This window comes from Saccoglossus kowalevskii, chromosome 8, assembly GCF_978046115.1.
Source record: "Saccoglossus kowalevskii chromosome 8, keSacKowa6.1, whole genome shotgun sequence".
Lineage (NCBI taxonomy): Eukaryota > Metazoa > Hemichordata > Enteropneusta > Harrimaniidae > Saccoglossus > Saccoglossus kowalevskii.
Genome location: NC_140648.1, coordinates 7604260 through 7625854, shown reverse-complemented (window position 1 = coordinate 7625854; position 21595 = coordinate 7604260). Strand labels below are relative to the sequence as shown.

The following is a 21595-nucleotide window of genomic DNA, read 5'->3' as shown; positions in this document are numbered from 1 at the left end:
AGACAGATAGAGAGTCACTTTAGACATGTAATGGTCATGCGCGTTGACCTTTAGCTCAACGTTGCTAATTCGCCATGTTGTTTTTCCGTCTCGTAGCGTTGGTTAATTTGCACGTTTTGTAATACAAAACGTGGCGAATTTAGTGTACATAGGAAAACAGAACTGGATTGAAACCCATCAATTTGTTAAAAAGGACAAGAATTTTCGATCTGTGATTTTACCTACTCGAAGGGAAACGTAGTATTGGAATTGTATGAAGTACATGCCATCGCAAGCAAGGTAGCGTGGCCGAGTGGTCTAAGGCGCTGGTTTAAGGCACCAGTCATTTCGATGGCGTGGGTTCGAATCCCACCGCTGCCACTAATTTTATTCTCTAATTTTTCATAGACTTTTTACGTCTGCACAGTCGACCACGTTTTTATTTTTTCAACTGTCGTTTCGTGACTTTTTCATTGGTGCGACCCGTTTCAGTGTGATTGCAAATCCAATATGGCGGAGGAAGCAGGCGATGATACTGATGATCCAGTGGTTGAAGAGGTACGAGTTTGTATAAACAACTATATACATCATGTCTGTTTTGCAAAATAATACTTTAATCATATGACTGACCAGAAATGGATTTATTTCGTTCTTTAGTCTACTGATCTCATTTTAGGTTCTCAGCCCACGGATGATATAGTTTTAAATGAGGGGTGTGCCATGTCATTTATGGGGTGGGCTGGCTTGACAGATTTTAAATCAACTTTAAAAGGAATTCTTAAAGTTTGATTGGAACAGGAAGTTGATAAAGGATTTGTGTTGGGGAAAGTGGGTTAGTAATATTTATTTATTTATTAACACACAACATCCCCCGGAGCGGATGAAAAGGGTTACAAATCAGATATTAGTAAAAGAAAAATAACCACATAAAGAGTAAGGGAACAAAAAGGCATAAAAAAAAAAAAAAAAAAAAAAAAAAAAAAAAGATAATAAGTTGAATACAAGGAATGTATTACTGGCTTAGTTTATGTAGGTGCTGCTGTCTTGTATTAAAACAGTTTTTTAAATATTGCGCTAAAGGAATAGACATTTTCTCGTCACTTAGTAATGATATGAATTTATTTTCATTACTAAATTTGTCAAAATTTGGTATACGTTTATTAGCTACAATGTAAAGTTAGTATGGGGGTGAGGGTAGAACAGAGGTGTTATAATCAGATAAAGATTGTCTGTTTTTATTTGTGATTTTGTGATGTTTAGGGAATCATGATGTAACTCCATCTTTATTCATACTAGTACGTTGTACTTACGAAAAAATAAAATGATATTAAGAAAAAAAAAGTTGGGGGGGGGGGTCACCAGTGGATAGTGGCCATTTTGACAGTATTATATTACTTTTACCATAGTATCCTATGGCAGAGATAATATGCCATATCTTAAATTGTAGTCTAGTGACATCTGCTGAAAAAATTGTGAATAATGGGGTAATCTGGGTTTTAAAAAGTAACAAAAAATGCAATTTGTCTTTAACATTGTGCTCTAAGGAATTAAAATATTAGGACACATTTCTCAAAATACATCACTGTAACACACAAAATAATGCTATTTTATGGTGCCATGGGCCAATAGCTCCATGATTTTACATAATAAACCAATGAACATCGTCATGTGATTTATGACCATTTTTTTCAAAAATTATGAGTAAGCTTCTACCTTTAACATCAAAAACATTAAAATATTATATTTGATTCCCATATGTGAAGCGAGTACAGTGCAAGATTGTTTTTGTTGCTATAATTGTTATCACGTTTGTACTATTCAGTGATATGTGTTACACAAACGTAGTGAATAACAACATAACAGACATTTTACTTAATTCATATATTTGCTTAATTACATATTAACTGAGATCTGATTTCTGTTTTTTCAGATTGATGTGTATCTGTCTAAAAGTCTGGCAGAAAATTTATATCTTCTACAGGTAAGCATTATTTATTGTGAATGACAAGTTTCAATTTTTCTGGCTGATAAGTTACTGGGCATTTGTTCGTGTTGATAGAAAGGAATTTGGTATGTGTGAACCAATCATTGGAATTCACCTAAATTTAGATAGATGCTATAGACACAGTATGGTCCAAGCATAACTTGAAACATTTAGTTACAAGACCTTTTGATAAGTCACTGTTTTTGTTTGGATCCAGACACCCGTGACTTAACAGTACAGTACAAAATTAAAGCTGTGGTAATAAAATTTATGCATAAAACTTTATATTGGGAATGACCTTTGATATACAGAGAAACTCGCTGATATTCTAGTTGCGATCCTGAAACTTTAAGCTATCATTGTAAGGGTGGGTGTAAACTGTAAGTCATTCATTCATGTATCATTCAACTTCATAAAAGACAATCATTCCAAATAGTATATTCTGTATATATTACCGGCAGTGTTGAATGTATTGTAATATTGACAAGAATGTGGTGGTAGTGTAACATGAATTCAATGAGCCTGCTTCACATCATATTGTGAATTTTCACATTTTGTTTTCACGTTCTCAGTATCCTGTGAGACCCGCTAGCATGCCATATGATGAGTTTTCCGTCACCAATGCAAGGATTAAACCAAAACAACAACAGGTTTGTAAACATTTCGAACTTCTATTATATACTGAAGTCGTCACTTTTCACCAAAATTTATAAACTCAAAAAAATAATTTTAAATAAAACTTAAGAATATCAATATTTTTATGGAAGAGCACTGACATCATTGTTTAATTTTCTTTTCAGATTGAATTAGAATTTTCTTTGGACACAAATAGTCCTAATTATTCGAAAAGTAAAGGCGAACAAATTGTGCTAAATGTGGACGGAATGAATAAATCTACTGGCTCAACATTTACTGGGTGAGTTTTCCCAAAAAATCTGAAATCGTAGTGTCGACCTAATCAACGTTGATGTTCTGGATCTTTGATAAGACAACCAAAACTTCACCGTTCAGAGTCAAACTATCAGTAACATAATATTGGAAACACAAGGCATGTATTTATTGAAGTTTATACAAGTACATTCTGTTATGATATAAAGTAGAGCAGCGAGTTTATTTGTGTGCGTATGAGTTGTGAAATTAATCATGTGTGTTGCCCATTTACAAGTACATATGAGTAGCAAATGTGAGCTGCATTTTCAAACAATGAATCAACTGCATGTACATCCTAAAAGTAGTAAATGTGTCATAGTTTTCTAAATATGGGACATACCAAGTCTGGGTTAACAATCAAGGTTTTAATTGCGGGTCATAAGTTGGTAGAAGTCAGCAGGCAAGGTTAGAAAGTTTGTGAAATTTGTATTTCAATGAGAACTGGTCTCCATAATAATCTCTTTTAACACTCCTTTGTACAGTGTGAGTCACCCATGAATGTATTGAAGTTCTGCTATGTGCTTGGTCAGGTGATAACCAGAACTGACACAAGAAGTTGAAAGTATGTTTTGAAAGCAGTTAGTTTATATACGGGTTTGAAATAAATGACAAGTGCATTTAACATGTAATTGATTTCAGTGATGTAATGAACAAACAAATATTAACATCCAGCAACACAGCGCCCTCTGTGTCCAGGTATGCTGCCGGTCTGTTGAAAGATGGTGAGTAGATAGGCTAATGATTGGTGCGTTTAAAATCTTGAGACTTGCTTGGATCAAGGAGTATGGGATACATTTCTTTTTTACCAACTGACTATATGCAAGTCCACTCAGTTTGAAACCCAGGTTTTCCTCTCAAATCTTTCAATTGTGTCTTAGGATTTCAAATGGTTCACTAATCACTGCTTGCCTTGGTTCTCTACAAAAAAGTATCTTTTCCAAAATACTTTGACTTTAATGTCAATCATTTTATATTTGTGATACCTGACTTAACTGTAGCATTTTTGAACATTTATAGTGTTAACAGAGTTAATACGAGTATGCACAGACAAATAAGGGCATGCACAGACAAATAAGGGCATGCACAGACAAATAAGGGCATGCACAGACAAATAAGGGCATGCACAGACAAATAAGTGCATGCACAAACAAACAAGGGCATGCACAGACAAACAAGGGCATGCACAGACAAACAAGAGCATGCACAGACAAACAAGGGCATGCACAGACAAACAGGGGCATGCACAGACAAACAAGTGCATGCACAGACAAACAAGTGCATGCACAGACAAACAAGTGCATGCACAGACAAACAAGGGCATGCACAGACAAACAAGGGCATGCACAGACAAACAAGGGCATGCACAGACAAACAAGGGCATGCACAGACAAACAAGGGCATGCACAGACAAACAAGGGCATGCACAGACAAACAAGGGCATGCACAGACAAACAAGGGCATGCACAGACAAACAAGGGCATGCACAGACAAACAAGGGCATGCACAGACAAACAAGGGCATGCACAGACAAACAAGGGCATGCACAGACCAACAAGGGCATGCACAGACCAACAAGGGCATGCACAGACCAACAAGGGCATGCACAGACAAACAAGGGCATGCACAGACAAACAAGGGCATGCACAGACAAACAAGGGCATGCACAGACAAACAAGGGCATGCACAGACAAACAAGGGCATGCACAGACAAACAAGGGCATGCACAGACAAACAAGTGCATGCACAGACAAACAAGGGCATGCACAGACAAACAAGGGCATGCACAGACAAACAAGGGCATGCACAGACAAACAAGGGCATGCACAGACAAACAAGGGCATGCACAGACAAACAAGGGCATGCACAGACAAACAAGGGCATGCACAGACAAACAAGGGCATGCACAGACAAACAAGGGCATGCACAGACAAACAAGGGCATGCACAGACAAACAAGGGCATGCACAGACAAACAAGGGCATGGACAGACAAACAAGGGCATGCACAGACAAACAAGGGCATGCACAGACAAACAAGGGCATGCACAGACCAACAAGGGCATGCACAGACCAACAAGGGCATGCACAGACCAACAAGGGCATGCACAGACCAACAAGGGCATGCACAGACCAACAAGGGCATGCACAGACCAACAAGGGCATGCACAGACCAACAAGGGCATGCACAGACAAACAAGGGCATGCACAGACAAACAAGGGCATGCACAGACAAACAAGGGCATGCACAGACAAACAAGGGCATGCACAGACAAACAAGGGCATGCACAGACAAACAAGGGCATGCACAGACAAACAAGGGCATGCACAGACAAACAAGGGCATGCACAGACAAACAAGGGCATGCACAGACAAACTAGGGCATGCACAGACAAACAAGGGCATGCACAGACAAACTAGGGCATGCACAGACAAACAAGGGCATGCACAGACAAACAAGGGCATGCACAGACAAACAAGGGCATGCACAGACAAACAAAAATATAAATACAAATTATTTGTGGCTGATGTCTGATTACTGAGTATAAATTGTTCCATTAATCTAGGGGAGCTTCATCTGACACCTTTACATGGGATTGTTCAATTACGTCCTAGTTTCTCATACTTGGATAAAGCAGATGTCAGAATCAAACAAGAAAAAGCAATGGAAAATGAAGGTATGTGTAGATCTGTTTTGAGAGTAGTTGTAATTTCAAAAAGTAGGTAAGCTCATTATGATTTTAGATAAGTATTATTTATGGTGATATATATGTACATATATTGATATCATAAAAATGGTGTGAGCATGTATGAATTGAGAGAGTTGTTCAATTCCATCCCGGTACAATACTCGCTGTATTGTGACAAATAAAATAAGATGAACAATTTTAAAAATCTTAAAATTTGTTGATTTTTACATACAGAATTTTGGAAAGTTTTTCTATTGAAACTGTTCTGATATATTTGCAGTATTTATAATATATTTATTTTTATGATAGGGGAGTCTTCGCAGGATGAGGTTGAGGAAGAAGCCAAACCAGTCATGGTGAAATTTGCCAGACCAGAAACAGATCAAGCAAAGGCGAGACGATTAGCTTCATGGCAGTACTTACAACAGAAACAATCACAAGAAATGTGGGTTGATCTCAAGTTTCATCATCTTGGGGTATGTACTACTTGTGTTGACAAGTTGTGAATAGTGTTCTGATGCAGTGTAAAAAAAGTTGTAACACTATTGAATCAACTCTAAACATGGATTATTAAAAACATGGTGGCTGATGTTGGGCTATTTGATGCTGATGGTTCTAGGAAATGCCTTATTAGAAAATGCCATGCAACGTCATTGTGTCAACACAGGTGGCGCTATTCAGCACAGACCTGTATCTTATGACGCATAACTAAAAAGGCTAAATATTCTGAAGGCTAAATATTCATCCGCCACCATTTTACTCAGCGTTTTTTCCGCGGAACTATATACAAGTATTTTTCTTGTTTTGAACACATTCTCTCCCGATTTTTAGCATGATTTAATTTTCAATGAGTTGATCAATTGAAATACTCATCAGAATGTCTTATTTTATTAACATTAAAATGCATGTAATTTGGAAGGTCATTTAGCATTGACACGCAGATCGCCGCAAACCAACTGAATAGCACCACCTGTGTTGACACAATGTGGAAATAGTTCGGACCACTTTTCCCAAAGTTCCACGCGCGGTATGTGTCAGATCGGTTGGTTTGCGGCGATCTGAGTGTCAATGCATGCAACGTGGATAAATCAATTCATTATTAAATAGGCATTGATGATTTCCAGAAATATCTGAATACGTTTAGCTGGTACAATATAGCTTTCTGATTGGTTAATAGCCTACTTGACCTATCAGGTCAAAGCATAGACTGTCGATAGTCGGTCATACCTCTTATTAATTAATCTGTTATTATTAATAAATATTGTGTATAAACGTAATAGGCGTGAATAAATTGTGAACGCCGGGACAGGAAGTATTGAGTGCTGCAACTGAACTAATGGATCAATCAGAATTTCAGACCATTCCATTCAGTGGTTTCTCAAACTGCTTATGGTAATAAACAAACAGTGGAAGAAGATTTGACCGATAATAATATTGCTCCAAGCATGGAAGGTTTATTAATGATTCAATGTACTTAATTGGGCAGTGTGTGGTTATGTCAGTCTCTATTTGCCCTGACCTTTTACACCTTTCACAGTATTGTATAATAACCTCATAAGAGAAAAAAACTTTAAGATTATTCAAAACATGCTTTGGTACTCCCTCTAAGAATCCTAAACATGTCTACATTATGTAAACTGATTTCAAAGATTGTTCATGAAGCGACAAGTTTTGGATGTAGATGTATTCAATATCATATTTATACAATTTGATTTTCAGTCTGAACATTCAGAAAAGGAGTATGGCTACTTGTATTCCCGTGGTAACGATTTGGATGTCACTGAATTTAGTACAAGTTCAAAGTATGTATTTTTAGTCATGATTATTAGCTTAAATATTCACAGAATATCACTTAATAAATAAAATATTTTTCACTTTGTTAAATTACATTGCAGAGTAAAATGAAATGCTGTTTTCTACATTATGTGTTTGTTTGTGGTTTGTTCAATAAAGGCTGCCTGGTGGCCATTTTTCCTACTGTTTCCTACACAATGATGCAATCATATTTATTTCTTCAGAGATAAGTTATCTGTGTTTATAATGCAGTGTACTTTAATCATTGTATTCAGGGACTATCTTGGTATGCTGATGCCAGAAGAAGAGACTTCAGATAGGAAGATGCCACAGATGCCAAGTAACGTCTTGTCAATGACCCAACTAAAAACTATGCCACTAGCTGATCAAGTGAGGGCACTGTTAGCAAGTGGTAAGGTCCAGCTATTCTGTCATACAATTGCATTTAACGCTCACAAATACCATAAACAGGAAAACACAGCATGACGTTTACGAAGAATGAACATGAGTAATACCTTCCATTGCTAAATCAATCTGGAAACCCAAATCAGCATGGCTTGGGGTGTTTTTTTTCTTTTTTTTTTTCTTTCAATAGTAATCTTTTCAAGTACTGACTTTAATAAATATATACATAGTTCACTAAAACCATAGAGTATTGTCACTTTTGGAATTGAAGATTACTACATGCATACAATACAAGCATGTAACAATTTTCATGCAGCAGCAACTGCTGTACGGCATTGGTTTATGGAACTTTATTTTTATAAAATACTTGAATTGATCATAAGCGGATGGATTTTAAGATAAGTACGTAGTTCACATCTCATTGGTGGTCTGCATAGAGCTGTTTGATTTCCAACACCTAATTGATTTCCTACACTACTTATCATACAGCTATGAAATATCAGCTGCTGTATCATATTTGTGTCATTTTTTGATTTAGCAAATATTATAAGATTTATAAATGTCAAATTGAATGCAATTTTTACCTTTAAAACACAGCGACTTTACTCTCATTTTGGTTGCAGCTAAAGTGCTTCAGTTTTCCCAGCTATTGACATTGATATCCGGTCACTCTGATGTCATGGCAGTTTTGAGATCTTTACAACAAGTAGCAGTCTTAGTACAAGGTTGTTGGGTTGTTAAAAGGTGCGTTCAAACTTTCCAAATATTGTTTGTTAATACCTGCCTACTGTTAGTGTGTAAATAGGCACATCATCTCATTCATTTGATTGAATGTTTCAACCCCCCACCCCCCCTCCAGTGAGAATTCTGTATTACATATGAAAGTATATTTAAACTATCAAAACAACAAATGTTTGAAGAAATTTTAAGTTCGAAAGATGGGTTCATTATCAATAGTGCTAGCAAATTTATTGACAGCATATTATTTTACTATAAGTAATTTTACTTCGACTTTAGTCTTTTATGTATTTTCTTTTGTCTTGTGTATGTACTTGTGTTTTATTAAATTTAATGTCTTTTGATCACAGATACTGTACTGTAAAGTGTCTAATTTTTACTGGGTTTAAATTTCGCTGATTTGCCATTTCAGGCATATTCAGTGGGTTTTAAATTCACGGTTTTATCATTTAGGTAATGTGTTCTATGCTCAATTTTACATATTCACTGAGTTTTATTTTAGCGCATTCTCCAGTCTGCGAAATAAGCAAAATTAAAACCCAGTGAATAATTAACCCTTTTACAGTAACAAAATATATTATTTAGTGTCAAATAACATATACTATACTATACTATTTACGGTAATGTAGATTATTTTTGTTTGCAGTGATGTGTTGTACCCTAAAGATACTATAAGTGCTAATAGTGGAGTATCTGCTGAAATATTATGCAGAGGCAGAGACTATATTGTAAGTCAGAAAATGAAATGTCTTCATGGAAGTGGGCATTAGTTCACCTTGTATCACTGACATGTCTTGACCAATCACATTTCAAACTTCTGTATGCTTCACGCATACATGGGCACATGCATTTCTTTCATGATTCATTTGAAAATGGCTGAAAAGCGGCCATTTTAGTGCTGAATAATCAAAAAATGACAAATATACATTTCTGCTTGATTTGCTACTTTTTCAAAGAAATCATCAGGACCGATATTATTGATTACTCAAACAGCAATGTTGAACTCCCTGTGTGTTATATACCAGACAGATGTCTTGTTATGCTCATTGTTTTTTTCAGATGTGGAGATTTACACAGAGTAGATATGTAGTGAGGAAGGAAGTGGCGGCAGTTACCAGAGTAAGTATGTAAAGTGTCACCATGACAACGAGGCTATTTGTGACCCTTTAACATTCTTCTCTATTCCTTGAGCTAGTTTTGTGCAGAACACAACCAGAGATTATACGTGGCACCTTTGACACAACCATGGATGCGGGAGAAAAAGGAACCTTATTTGAAAGCTTTTATTTCAAGATATGTGCATGTTAATTAACCTAATTTGCATATTAATTGAGAATTCTTGTTCCAACGATAACTAATAATTACCTTTTTAAACAGGACAAATTTCAAGATCTGATATTTTGGGTTTGGTGTATTTATTTTTTTGCCTTTGCTTAATAGTGTGTGTTGAGCATATTGTTTACATACAAGGCTATTATAGGAATACTGCAATGTATACACAGTACAGTGAAAATAACAACTGATGTATGGCTTAGTTTGTCTTTCATACTTCATGGTATCATTGTAATAATGTATTATTTATCATGCATACATTTGTGGAACTTTCCAGCTATAACACTCTTAGAAATATTATGTAATGTTTCTTTATTTGCGTTTCTTAATAAAGGAAGGATGGAAATGCCCCAGTTGATAACTCTAACTTATGGAGATCATTTGTACTCTAATTCTCTACTATAAAGTCTTGATTGTTGTCTAATATAATTGCAGCTTCCTTCTGATGATATCAAAGAATTCTTTGAACAGATGTCCAGAATGCAAGTAAACCAAGGCTGGCAGTTTATACTGAAATATGATCAGGAATTCGTTGAGAAGTATCCTGAAGTTGTACAAAGACAACTTATGTTATGGGATGCTAAATATCAGCAGTAAGTTGATGTCTGTATATTCGTACTGTTTTTGGTACTATTGTAAAGAAGAGGCACATATAAAATGGCATTTGTTGTTTAGGTTTCACGACATGTGTTCTTGAAATGTTATTTGTTGGAAACAAATTGGTATATGATATCCCCACTCTGCTATGATCTGCCCATCCTTACATATACAGGGCAAGCCATGTATAGTTTAACTATGTTTTTTTTCTATTAAGTAACAGGACTTGTTCCAACTTATGTACATTTAACTTTATGAGACCTTAATGCATGTCATTTTATTTGTCAAATCGGACTCAAAATGGCCGACTGGTGGCTATTTAGTTTTAGTGAATGAAGTCCTGGAGCCATATCTCTGACATGCTCCGATTGTTAATGTTCATACTTTATATATTTCTTAAACTTGAGAATTCACAGGGGCTATGTGTAGATTGCGTTTCCGATAACCTGACCTTGCCTGGAAAATGGGCATTTGTAGGTACACTTTTCAGTTCTATTTGAAATTCTGTCAACCTGTAGATGCATAAGGTTTACTATTGGAAATACTTGTATAACAGTATCAGCCAAACATCATTGCAGAATAATAAATTGAGAATAATTAATTTTTCATAAAATAAACTTATCCCTACCTATGTACCCTCTGGTGAAAATAGACACTGTGACCTAAAAATCACATGTTGAGGCCATTAATGTGGGTAGTAATGCGATTTTTAGTTTTCTGACTAAAATAAACCTGTTTCATCAGACTAACAGTCAAACAAACCAATCAGGGATCAAATATCTTCACACATGTATTGATTTTGAATTACAGACTTGCAAAATCCTTGAAACTAAGCAAGACTGAGATGGAGAAATCCGACAAAAAAAACAAAAGTAAAGAGACTGTGCCAGGTATGTTCATTGTGTTCTAATTCAAAACAAGTGTGCCAATCTAGTGTATAACTTGCACAAAGTTTGAAGTTAAAAATATTACCAATGTGGTACAACCAATCTGAAAATCTGGTTGTTCAATTAATTGGATTGGCAAATATTTGTTAAAACTGAACTGCCAATGGTGATATCATACTGAGCATTGTACTTGGTTGTACTAGTAGTGCATTCACATTGCAAAAATAAGTATCCAAATATCTAGTTATTGTATTTCTACTGATGAGAATGACTATTTTGTGGTAAATTACATGATTTTACCACTGTATTTTTTGACAATCTCAGTTTACAAAATTTTGCTTGAAACATCATTTCTTGTGGGTGTTTAATGATGTATTGGATCAATAATATTTTAGAGTAATAATATGCAATGATCTCTTTCAGGTGGACTTGGAGTAGAAGTGATAAGTGGTAAAGAGAGAGTGAAGCAAGCCAGAATGAAAGCAAAAAGTAGAGCAGATTCAAACTCTCATGCAGGAACTGAACCTGTTGCCATGGAAACTGAAACAAACTCTGCATCACAGAGTAACAAAATGCACCATGCGACTTCGAATCACATTGACCACAATGGACCACAGTCTGATGTGCCATCCAATCAGCTGCTGAGAACAGAAGTTACAAATTTTGTGAGGGAAAAACTTTTACAGCAGTACATTTTGACTATAAGTGAATTGCGACGAATGTTAGTGAGTAAACTTGCTGAATGTCCGCCAGGAAATGTATTGTCTTCAGGTGTGTCTGATACTTTACTGGAGGAATGTGCCTGTGATATCGGAGCGCAGTCACTTCAGTTACCTGTAAGTAATCATTTGCATGTTATCATGTCTTGATATACGTGGTATACACATATACCCCTTACATTGTTAGTCCCCGTTCGGATGCAGTTTTGACCTGTGTGTGTGTGTGTGTGCGTGCGTGCGTGCGTGCGTCCGTCCGTCCGGACCTGTATCTTAGAAATGCCTGGACCAATCACAATCAAACTTAACACATACATCATACATGATATTATACAAGATTCAAGATGGCCGAATGGCAGCCGTTTTTGTGCTAAAAATCATCAAAATCAAGCATTTTTCAGCTGTTTACAGATGGATTTTGTTCAAACTTGGTATATACATTAGACATTATGGGACCTTGATGCAAATAATTTTGTTTTTCAGATTAGATTCAAAATGGCCGACTGGTGGCCATTTTGTTTTAATGAATGTGGTTCTCGTGCCATATGTCTGACTTGCTTTCACTGATTATGTTTAAATTTTATATACTCATTATACATCATGTCATAGATAGACAGATATATTGGTTTTACAATCCTATTCAAAATGGCCGGAGGGTTGCCATTTTTGTGCTAAAAAATCATCAAATATGAAGCATTTCCGGCATTTATGGATGGATTTCGTTCAAACTTGGTACATACATTAGACATTACGGGTTCCTGATCCACATCATTTTATTTTTCAGATTGGATTCAAAATGGCGGCCATTTTGTTTTAATGATTGGGCTTCTAGAGCCATATCTCTTAAATGCTTTGACTGATTATATTCAAATTTTACATATTCCTTATACATCATGTTATATATATATATATATATATATATATATATACATGTATTCAAAATGGCTGATTTTGAATGCTGTTCCAGAGCAATATCTCTCAATATGGACAAGTACTTGTTTGACGATCAGATACAAATGTCAATCGTTTTAATGTTAAAAAATCATATTCCTGACGTGGTTATATTCCAGCTATATTACTATAAACAAAAACTATAGATCTTAAATTTGATAACTAACTGGGACTGTGCCATGCATGGCTTGTTTTTCCCATATTGATGCGGGGATGGCCATATTGATGCGGGGGATGGCCATATTGATGCGGGGGATGGCCATATTGATGCGGGGGATGGCCATATTGATGCGGGGGATGACCGTATTGATGCGGGGATGGCCGTATTGATACGGGGGATGGCCATATTGATGCGGGGGATGGCCATATTGATGCAGGGGATGGCCATATTGATGCAGGGGATGGCCATATTGATGCGGGGATGGCCATATTGATGCGGGGATGGCCATATTGATGCGGGGATGGCCATATTGATGCGGGGATGGCCATATTGATGCGGGGGATGGCCATATTGATGCGGGGATGGCCATATTGATGCAGGGGATGGCCATATTGATGCAGGGGATGGCCATATTGATGCAGGGGATGGCCATATTGATGCGGGGATGGCCATATTGATGCGGGGATGGCCATATTGATGCGGGGATGGCCATATTGATGCAGGGGATGGCCATATTGATGCGGGGATGGCCATATTGATGCGGGGATGGCCATATTGATGCGGGGATGGCCATATTGATACGGGGGATGGCCATATTGATGCGGGGATGGCCGTATTGATGCGGGGGATGGCCGTATTGATGCGGGGGATGGCCGTATTGATGCGGGGGATGGCCATATTGATGCGGGGATGGCCATATTGATGCGGGGATGGCCATATTGATGCGGGGGATGGCCATATTGATGCGGGGGATGGCCATATTGATGCGGGGGATGGCCATATTGATGCGGGGGATGGCCATATTGATGCGGGGATGGCCATATTGATGCGGGGGATGGCCGTATTGATGCGGGGATGGCCGTATTGATGCGGGGGATGGCCGTATTGATGCGGGGATGGCCCTATTGATGCGGGGGATGGCCATATCGATGCGGGGGATGGCCATATCGATGCGGGGGATGGCCATATCGATGCGGGGGATGGCCATATCGATGCGGGGGATGGCCATATCGATGCGGGGGATGGCCATATCGATGCGGGGGATGGCCATATCGATGCGGGGGATGGCCATATCGATGCGGGAGATGGCCATATCGATGCGGGGGATGGCCATATCGATGCGGGGGATGGCCATATCGATGCGGGGGATGGCCGTATCGATGCGGGGGATGGCCGTATCGATGCGGGGGATGGCCGTATCGATGCGGGGGATGGCCGTATCGATGCGGGTGATGGCCGTATCGATGCGGGTGATGGCCGTATCGATGCGGGTGATGGCCGTATCGATGCGGGTGATGGCCGTATCGATGCGGGGGATGGCCGTATTGATGCGGGGGATGGCCGTATTGATGCGGGGGATGGCCGTATTGATGCGGGGGATGGCCGTATTGATGCGGGGGATGGCCGTATTGATGCGGGGGATGGCCGCACTGATGCGGGGATGGCCGCACTGATGCGGGGATGGCCGCACTGATGCGGGGATGGCCATAACACTCGGGGAATCAGATCGTTTTAAATGCTGTCCAGTATATTGCTAACTATAACAAGATTTATTACATGTTATGCAAATTTCATGCGAAATAAAGCCATGTTATATTTTCAATATCACACCCCTTAAATCACTTTATCATCAACTTAAGGTAGCGGGACTATTATTTGCATACTTGTTTTCATCTTCTAATTGTGACTAAATTATTACAAATAGACCCGGGAAAGTATATATTTTTAGAATCGCCAGACTTCAAGCTTTTCACAAGTGTATTTTGCATGCCCGTATGTGCATTCTACGACGCGTTACTCAACCAAAGGTGAAAAATTACTTTTTCTGTAAAAAAAATAATTACGCATTTATGCTGGCGATAAGAAGTATTTTTTTCACTTTTCCTAGTTGTTCAATAGTCTGGTAAATTGAATGTGTCTGGTTAGTTTTATTCAAGCAACGCGTTTTAAAAAATAGTGTCCTGAATTTCAATTACTGTTTTAGTCGCATTGCCCCCAACTCAAACCACAACTCGTTGGTAAATAATCGATGAAATAGTTTGTCTGGACACAATCAAGTTCCTCTCATTGTCACCTTAAAGCTGTGAAAATTTGGTGTTAATCCGACGACAATAAGTATATGGTATTTTTTGTTAAAGACCTTGTATTTTGAAAAACATAAACTCCTAGAAAACGTCCATGAAGTAACAGCAAAGATTTTCAAGCTTGTTTATCGGCACAATCAATTTGTTTTCCCATCAAGGTCTGTTTTACCATGTGTAGGGACATCCAAATGTGTAAGGCTATTGGAAACCAAAAAAATAAAGGGATGGGATAGCTATAATTGGATAAATTCGGCATATGAAAACACCAAAATCAATGATTTTTTTCAGTGGCTGTGTGACCTTGTGTCTGACACATTCATATGCAAATGACTAATCTGTGAAACAAACAGGGGCGGAGACAAACCACTCAAATGTTTGGAAACACTCATTGTGTGTCAGATAGCTACTGATAACACATCCTAACATTGCTTTGTCTTGAGTTTATCTTTGAAACTTATAGGCACACAGATTAAACCTGTGTTGTTGATTTTGGAAAACACTACTGAGACTGCCTTGCTTCCCTTCAGAAAATCTACATTTTAACCAACTTACATGACATTCTATGTTATATTGACTTCATCATATGAAAGTTTATGGTGCATTTCATCAATTAATAAATAAATGTAAAAATCGTAATTTTCAACACAAATAATAGTCTCGCTGCCTTAATTGGTTCTCGAATATATTTTGATACTTTAATATCACCAACAGATCATCTCCTAGTATATGGCTTGTTTGCTAACTAACTATATAAACGAGACAATACATTTTCTATTACTGTTTGAAAGACAGTAAATTTGTATATTCTCGCAATATGCTGATAGTTTCAGACATTTAGTTAAAGGTTGGTTTTGTTTATAGAAATCCATACCTAATTCTCCCATCTTGACAACACACAAGATTAATTTCTCCCACTGTACTGCTTGTTGATCTCTCATGTAATATCACTGATACAATTACCTCATTGTGTGTAAAGGTCGCCAATGTGCTGCTATAACATGAATGAATTATTTTGTAATCAGACTATAAACTGACTCTATGGGAGCGCTGTTTCTTCATGCAAATGAGATGGAATACAATAAATTATCGAAATTTTTGCCCATGATGTCAGATTTATTAAACTTGTGTTGTAATTTCCATATGAAAATTATTAAATTGTTTAATAAATCTGATATCATGGGTCACTCATTGGATATTATATACTTTAAAACCATTTATTTTCACTATTCTGATGTTTTGAGCATATTCAAAGTGTTTTAATTTCACGAATTTGTCAAGGAAACAATGTGTTTTATTGTTATTTTACTAATTAAATATAGATTTAATTTAGTGGATTTTACTTATCAGCGAAAATAGTGAAATTAAAACCCGTGAATAATTAATGCGTTTACAGTACCCAGAGTGTATTGAATAGATATAGACCATATGCCAAGTGAAGTCTTGCATACAAGTTCATTATCAATACTTTTATAAATCAACTTTGTGATTTTGTGATCATTCACTTACAGAGATAATACGTGATTACCTGGTGTATATATAGCAGTTGAAACATGTTCACGTCTTTGAAGTGACTTGTAAAAGATCTTGGTATTAATGAAGACTTGTTTGTTTTAATTACTTTATAAATTTGTTTTTACAACAGTGGCCTAATAATACGTCAGTTGAGGACAAAAGAATCTTGGCATTGGCTAATCATGGGGATGCATACGACCAGGTAAATATATTCAGTACAAGTTCAAGTTGTTTTCAACTTTCATATAATAGTCTTGTTTAGTTCTTGTTGGATGTCTGAAATGGAAATAGTCTTTGTTTGACTATCATATGGGAGTCTTTGCAGTTACTGTCTGTCTGTCTGTCTGTATGTACGTATAGCAAACCTCAGACTAATATACATGTCAGATCAATCACGTAAATTTCTAACATGCGTATATGTGGGGTGCACGTTATGTGTATCTGTAGGCTGCACATGTTTGTAATTTTAGGCATGTTATGCATTTTTGAAACTCTATCTAATGAAAAGACTTTCAATAATGTTTTATTTATAATTTAATTGATTTATAAAAACGGTCTAATTACTGTTTTGAGTATTGTAAGTTATGGATCGCGATGGAGGGGCTGTGATTGAAACTATGATTTTGTTTTAGATTTCAGTGTGTGAAGCACAGAATGGGAGTCATTGCAGTTACTCTGTCTGTGTTTATGTATGTAGAACTGCTGGTCATTTCAATGAAACTTAGTACATGGTGTTTTGAGACAATGCACAGACCTAATTAGTTTTTGGTGAAAATCTATGCATATAAACTACCTAAATTACATAATAATTGATCAATTTTTGGCTTTTCTTCTGATATCTCAAGTACTAATCATCACATTAATTGAAACTCGGCACGTAGATGCTCTAGGAAAATGCACAGACAATGCATAGACCTGTTTAGTTTTGGGTTAAAATCAATGCATGTTAATCAACTAATTTGCATAATAATCAATTGTTTTTTTTTTACTGATATGTACTCATCACCACATGTCAATGAAACTTAGTGCATAGATGCTCCAGGGTAATGCACAGAAGTGGTTAGTTAAGGGTTAAAATCGCATATAGTTTACCTAATTTTATACATTGTAGAAGTAAAAAGCGGAAACTCTATACTCTGTTGCCCTGGTGTATAGTAAGTTTGTGATTGTTTGTTTTATTACTTCATCCAATATTCTATTTTTCAGTATCGCAGTGTCATAATAGACATGTATCAACATAACTTTAAATATAGACGTAACCAATTTACCGAAAAATTTCAAGAGACTTTAAAAATGGAGCCCAGCAGCAAGGCGGAGTTTGATAAAATTATAAAGGTTAGTAAAGTGAGGTGAAAATGAAAAAACAAACATGTCACACTCATTTCGTCACTGAGGAAGTTTTCTAACAATAATATAAGTGAGTGGCATACTTTGCTACATTACTGGATATATGGAAATAAGTGTTGGAAAAAGGTCATTGACTCGTTTCAAATTCAAATAAATATCTAGTATTAGATTCATGAAAAATAAGACAATAATGTTTGAATTAAAAGGAATATGTCAATAATTTCAATAATAACAGTATATTTATATTGTATATGATATACTTATGAATCTCTTATGATTTGTATTTTTCAGACCTGCTGTGTGAGTAGGGGTGCATTTTGGTATTTGAAAGGAACAGTTCAAGCAACATAGCATTGACTATCTGTGTACATAATTGTGTAGCAGTAATGAATTGGTTGTACATATTGTTGAAGCATAACAGAACAGAAATGTAGCTGTATTATGTGTACATAGTTGCATTATGTATACCAGTTACTGTAAGTGACTTGGTGGCATGTACAACATACCAGTGTATACAGTGATACATTACCAATAGTGTAGCAGTGTTATGTGTTCATAGTGGCATTATGTGCAACATACCAGTTACTATGTGTTCATAGTTGCACTATGTGCAACATACCAGTTACTATGTGTTCATAGTTGCACTATGTGCAACATACCAGTTACTATGTTCATAGTGGCATCATGTGCAACATACCAGTTACTATATGTTCATAGTGGCATTATGTACAACATACCAGTTACTATGTGTTCATAGTGGCATCATGTGCAACATACCAGTTACTATGTGTTCATATTGGCATTATGTGCAACATACCAGTTACTTAGGTGTTCATAGTGGCATTAAGTGCAACATACCAGTTACTATGTGTTCATAGTGGCATTATGTGCAACATACCAATTACTGTGTGTTCATAGCAGCATTATGTGCAACATACCAGTGTATACATAGTGATATGTTACCAATAAGCTGAAATAATGACTTCATGCATATTGTATTATGTGAAACAATGGTGAATGGATATTATGTTGTGATAATATGTGCAACATGTCAGTGACATTTTGACAGTACAGCAAGTTTTACCAGTAATTATATATGTACAAATAGTAGCTACATATTGCAGCAATTACATGTACATTTTGTACCCAGATCTGATAAAGCTAGGTATATCACATATTCCCAGTGTGCTTTCTGAACCAGAGATAGTTGGCAATGTCCAGGAAATGGCTCTGTACATTCATTGTGATCGATAAATTACAGAAATAATAAAAATGGATGATTTTGCAGATCGTTGATACCTTATAGATAAATACCATCTCTTGACTCTGTCCTGCAAACATTCTGTAACTGCTGCAATATTCCAGTATAGACTTGATTCACAAACCGCCATACAGATGGGACCACATGACTTTTCCCCCCAAATAGTGTAATGTTCAAACCTCCATCCACTGTTCAACATACCATAATTGCATGAACAAGCAAACAGTTGATGCAACAATAATTTGAACACTATGTGGGGGATACAATAATTTGAACACTATGTGGGGGATACAATAATTTGAACACTATGTGGGGGATACAATAATTTGAACACTATGTGGGGGATACAATAATTTGAACACTATGTGGGGGATACAATAATTTATAACCTGAATGGCGATCAACTTTTGTAATCTTTCACAAAATAACAATATTTTTTTTTACAAATTTTGATGAAGACAAGTAGCCACTGAAAGATTAACAAAAAAGTTGTATAAAAATTATATTCAGCTTTATTTGCTGTTATTACCGGTAATCATGAACTCTGCGACAGTTTTTCTCTTTTCGAAACAAACTATGAATCTGAAGCTAATTGAGTACTTGCCTATGCTCAGAGCGAAATTGAACTCTATTGTCAAGGAATGATAGTACCTCATCTTTAACCTAAATCTCTTCAAGTGAGTATAACTGTATATTAATATTATTTCAACAATGACATCACAAATCCACTAAATTATTGTCTTAGATTGTCAAAATTATTGGTAAAGTCGCATAAATGTACCTTTTTAGTGGTATATCAGTATTTTGGTAATATTATAGCTACATTCAGGAAATGTACAATTATCTTCATTTCAATTATGGATGTGTGATCATGTATGTATAATAGCAAACTTCAGAAAAGACATTATTTTTTATAATCAAAATACAAATTTCTGTGATACTGTCTCGTCCTCCACAAAATCACTATGTAGATTTCTTGTAAATACATCCTTATGTACCGGTAAAAAAGTTCGGCGTCTTAACTGTGTACTTGATTACTCTGCACTAGAGTATGAAAGATGCATGCCAATATTACAAGTTTCAGTTTGCGAACAAAAATAAATGCAGCTAATTTACGATGTGGCAGCAACCGTCTTGAATCTACAAGTAAATATTCACTTGTATGACAGCTGGAAAATTCTGTGTTTCATTTTGGGAGACAAATTTCTGGGATTGGTTTGCAGTACTGGATGTTTTTTTAAAGACTGGGAATCTACAACATCAATAGTTCCATTTTACAATAATACAACAGGGTATTCAAAAAGGCATTTTGTTTTACAGTGCACATCTTGCACCTTGTTGCTGTTCATAACAAAATCTCACATTGATCGTAATTTTCTCTAAGTGCATCAAAGACTTATTAAATCATGATCAGTTTTGTAATTTGTTTTTGTTGCTATTTTATATGAAGGAATGATTTCCTGACTTATCATTTCTTACAATAAAGTATTAAAGAATTGAATGTGTGCATCTTCATGTGAAACTTTATTGGCCCTGCTTAGAAAGTGTTCCTCTGTGCTGAGGCATGAAGTACAACTATATTGGTAGCACATCTCTAATGCACAAATTGCATAGACATGCCTTTGTCATTTGAACAAATGATCAGTTTTCCAAAAGGCTATGGTAGAATAAATTACTTGCTTGATATTTTGGTCGTGTGTCGGACGAAACAGGCATTTAAAATGTTAGTTGTGCAAATTCTTGGTCACATGACCATGTCTGATGTATATCCCTGACTAAGTGCTCGAGCTATTTAGGCATATTAATGAGGTCATATTATACCACTAATTGCTTTTCTCGCAACAGTGCCCTAAATTAGTTGTGCATATTAATGAGGTCACGTAACCCTATTTATACAATTGTTAGGTGATGTGCATGGTTTGGTCTTTGAAGTACATGTAATCAGATCTGTGGATTACCCAAAAAACACCTGTGTACAAGGCGTCATGGAAATTTCCAAATTGTGCAGAGTGTGCATGTCCCAAGTTTCATTTAAATCTGATTGAGATATCAGTGGAGCAGACTCGTTATGTGCTTCACACGCAAGAGTCAAAAGTCTTGTTCCACCAGAATTGTCTTAATATAGCAACATCAAGGGTACAGAGTAATCTGCTTACTTGACATCATTCATATCCCAATAAAAAGAATATAATAGTATTCTGGAGAATCTTACTGCAAAAAGGGGGGCATATGA

General features: G+C 36.4%; 1 protein-coding gene and 1 non-coding gene across 3 annotated transcripts; both read left to right on the top strand.

The window, feature by feature from the left end:
- Positions 1 to 72: 72 nt before the first annotated feature.
- LOC102804822 (DNA-directed RNA polymerase III subunit RPC5-like) lies at positions 73 to 20863 on the top strand. 2 transcript variants are annotated; one of them, XM_006818384.3, is made up of 19 exons: positions 73 to 279; positions 388 to 537; positions 1910 to 1960; positions 2536 to 2613; positions 2764 to 2879; positions 3533 to 3615; positions 5456 to 5566; positions 5888 to 6054; positions 7298 to 7380; positions 7648 to 7784; positions 8401 to 8521; positions 9162 to 9243; positions 9575 to 9634; positions 10283 to 10440; positions 11255 to 11334; positions 11755 to 12167; positions 16885 to 16956; positions 17961 to 18089; positions 18393 to 20863. In XM_006818384.3, exons 2-19 carry the CDS (start codon positions 490 to 492, stop codon positions 18450 to 18452), a joined length of 2049 nt encoding a protein of 682 aa, XP_006818447.2. In that variant the 5' UTR covers positions 73 to 279; positions 388 to 489; the 3' UTR covers positions 18453 to 20863. The 2 variants fall into 2 exon arrangements, with proteins under 2 accessions (XP_006818447.2, XP_085358239.1); XM_085502113.1 differs by having other exon boundaries at positions 73 to 537.
- On the top strand, positions 279 to 360 carry TRNAL-AAG (transfer RNA leucine (anticodon AAG)). The gene has a single exon. It is a non-coding gene; the product is annotated as a tRNA-Leu (tRNA).
- Positions 20864 to 21595: the final 732 nt, after the last annotated feature.

Coding starts and splice junctions, on each gene's coding strand:
- LOC102804822 (XM_006818384.3), top strand. CDS start 490: ATGGCGGAGGAAGCAGGCGATGATACTGATGATCCAGTGGTTGAAGAG. Junction 1,961..2,535: donor AAAATTTATATCTTCTACAG/GTAAGCATTATT, acceptor TCACGTTCTCAG/TATCCTGTGAGACCCGCTAG. Junction 5,567..5,887: donor AAAAGCAATGGAAAATGAAG/GTATGTGTAGAT, acceptor TTTTTATGATAG/GGGAGTCTTCGCAGGATGAG.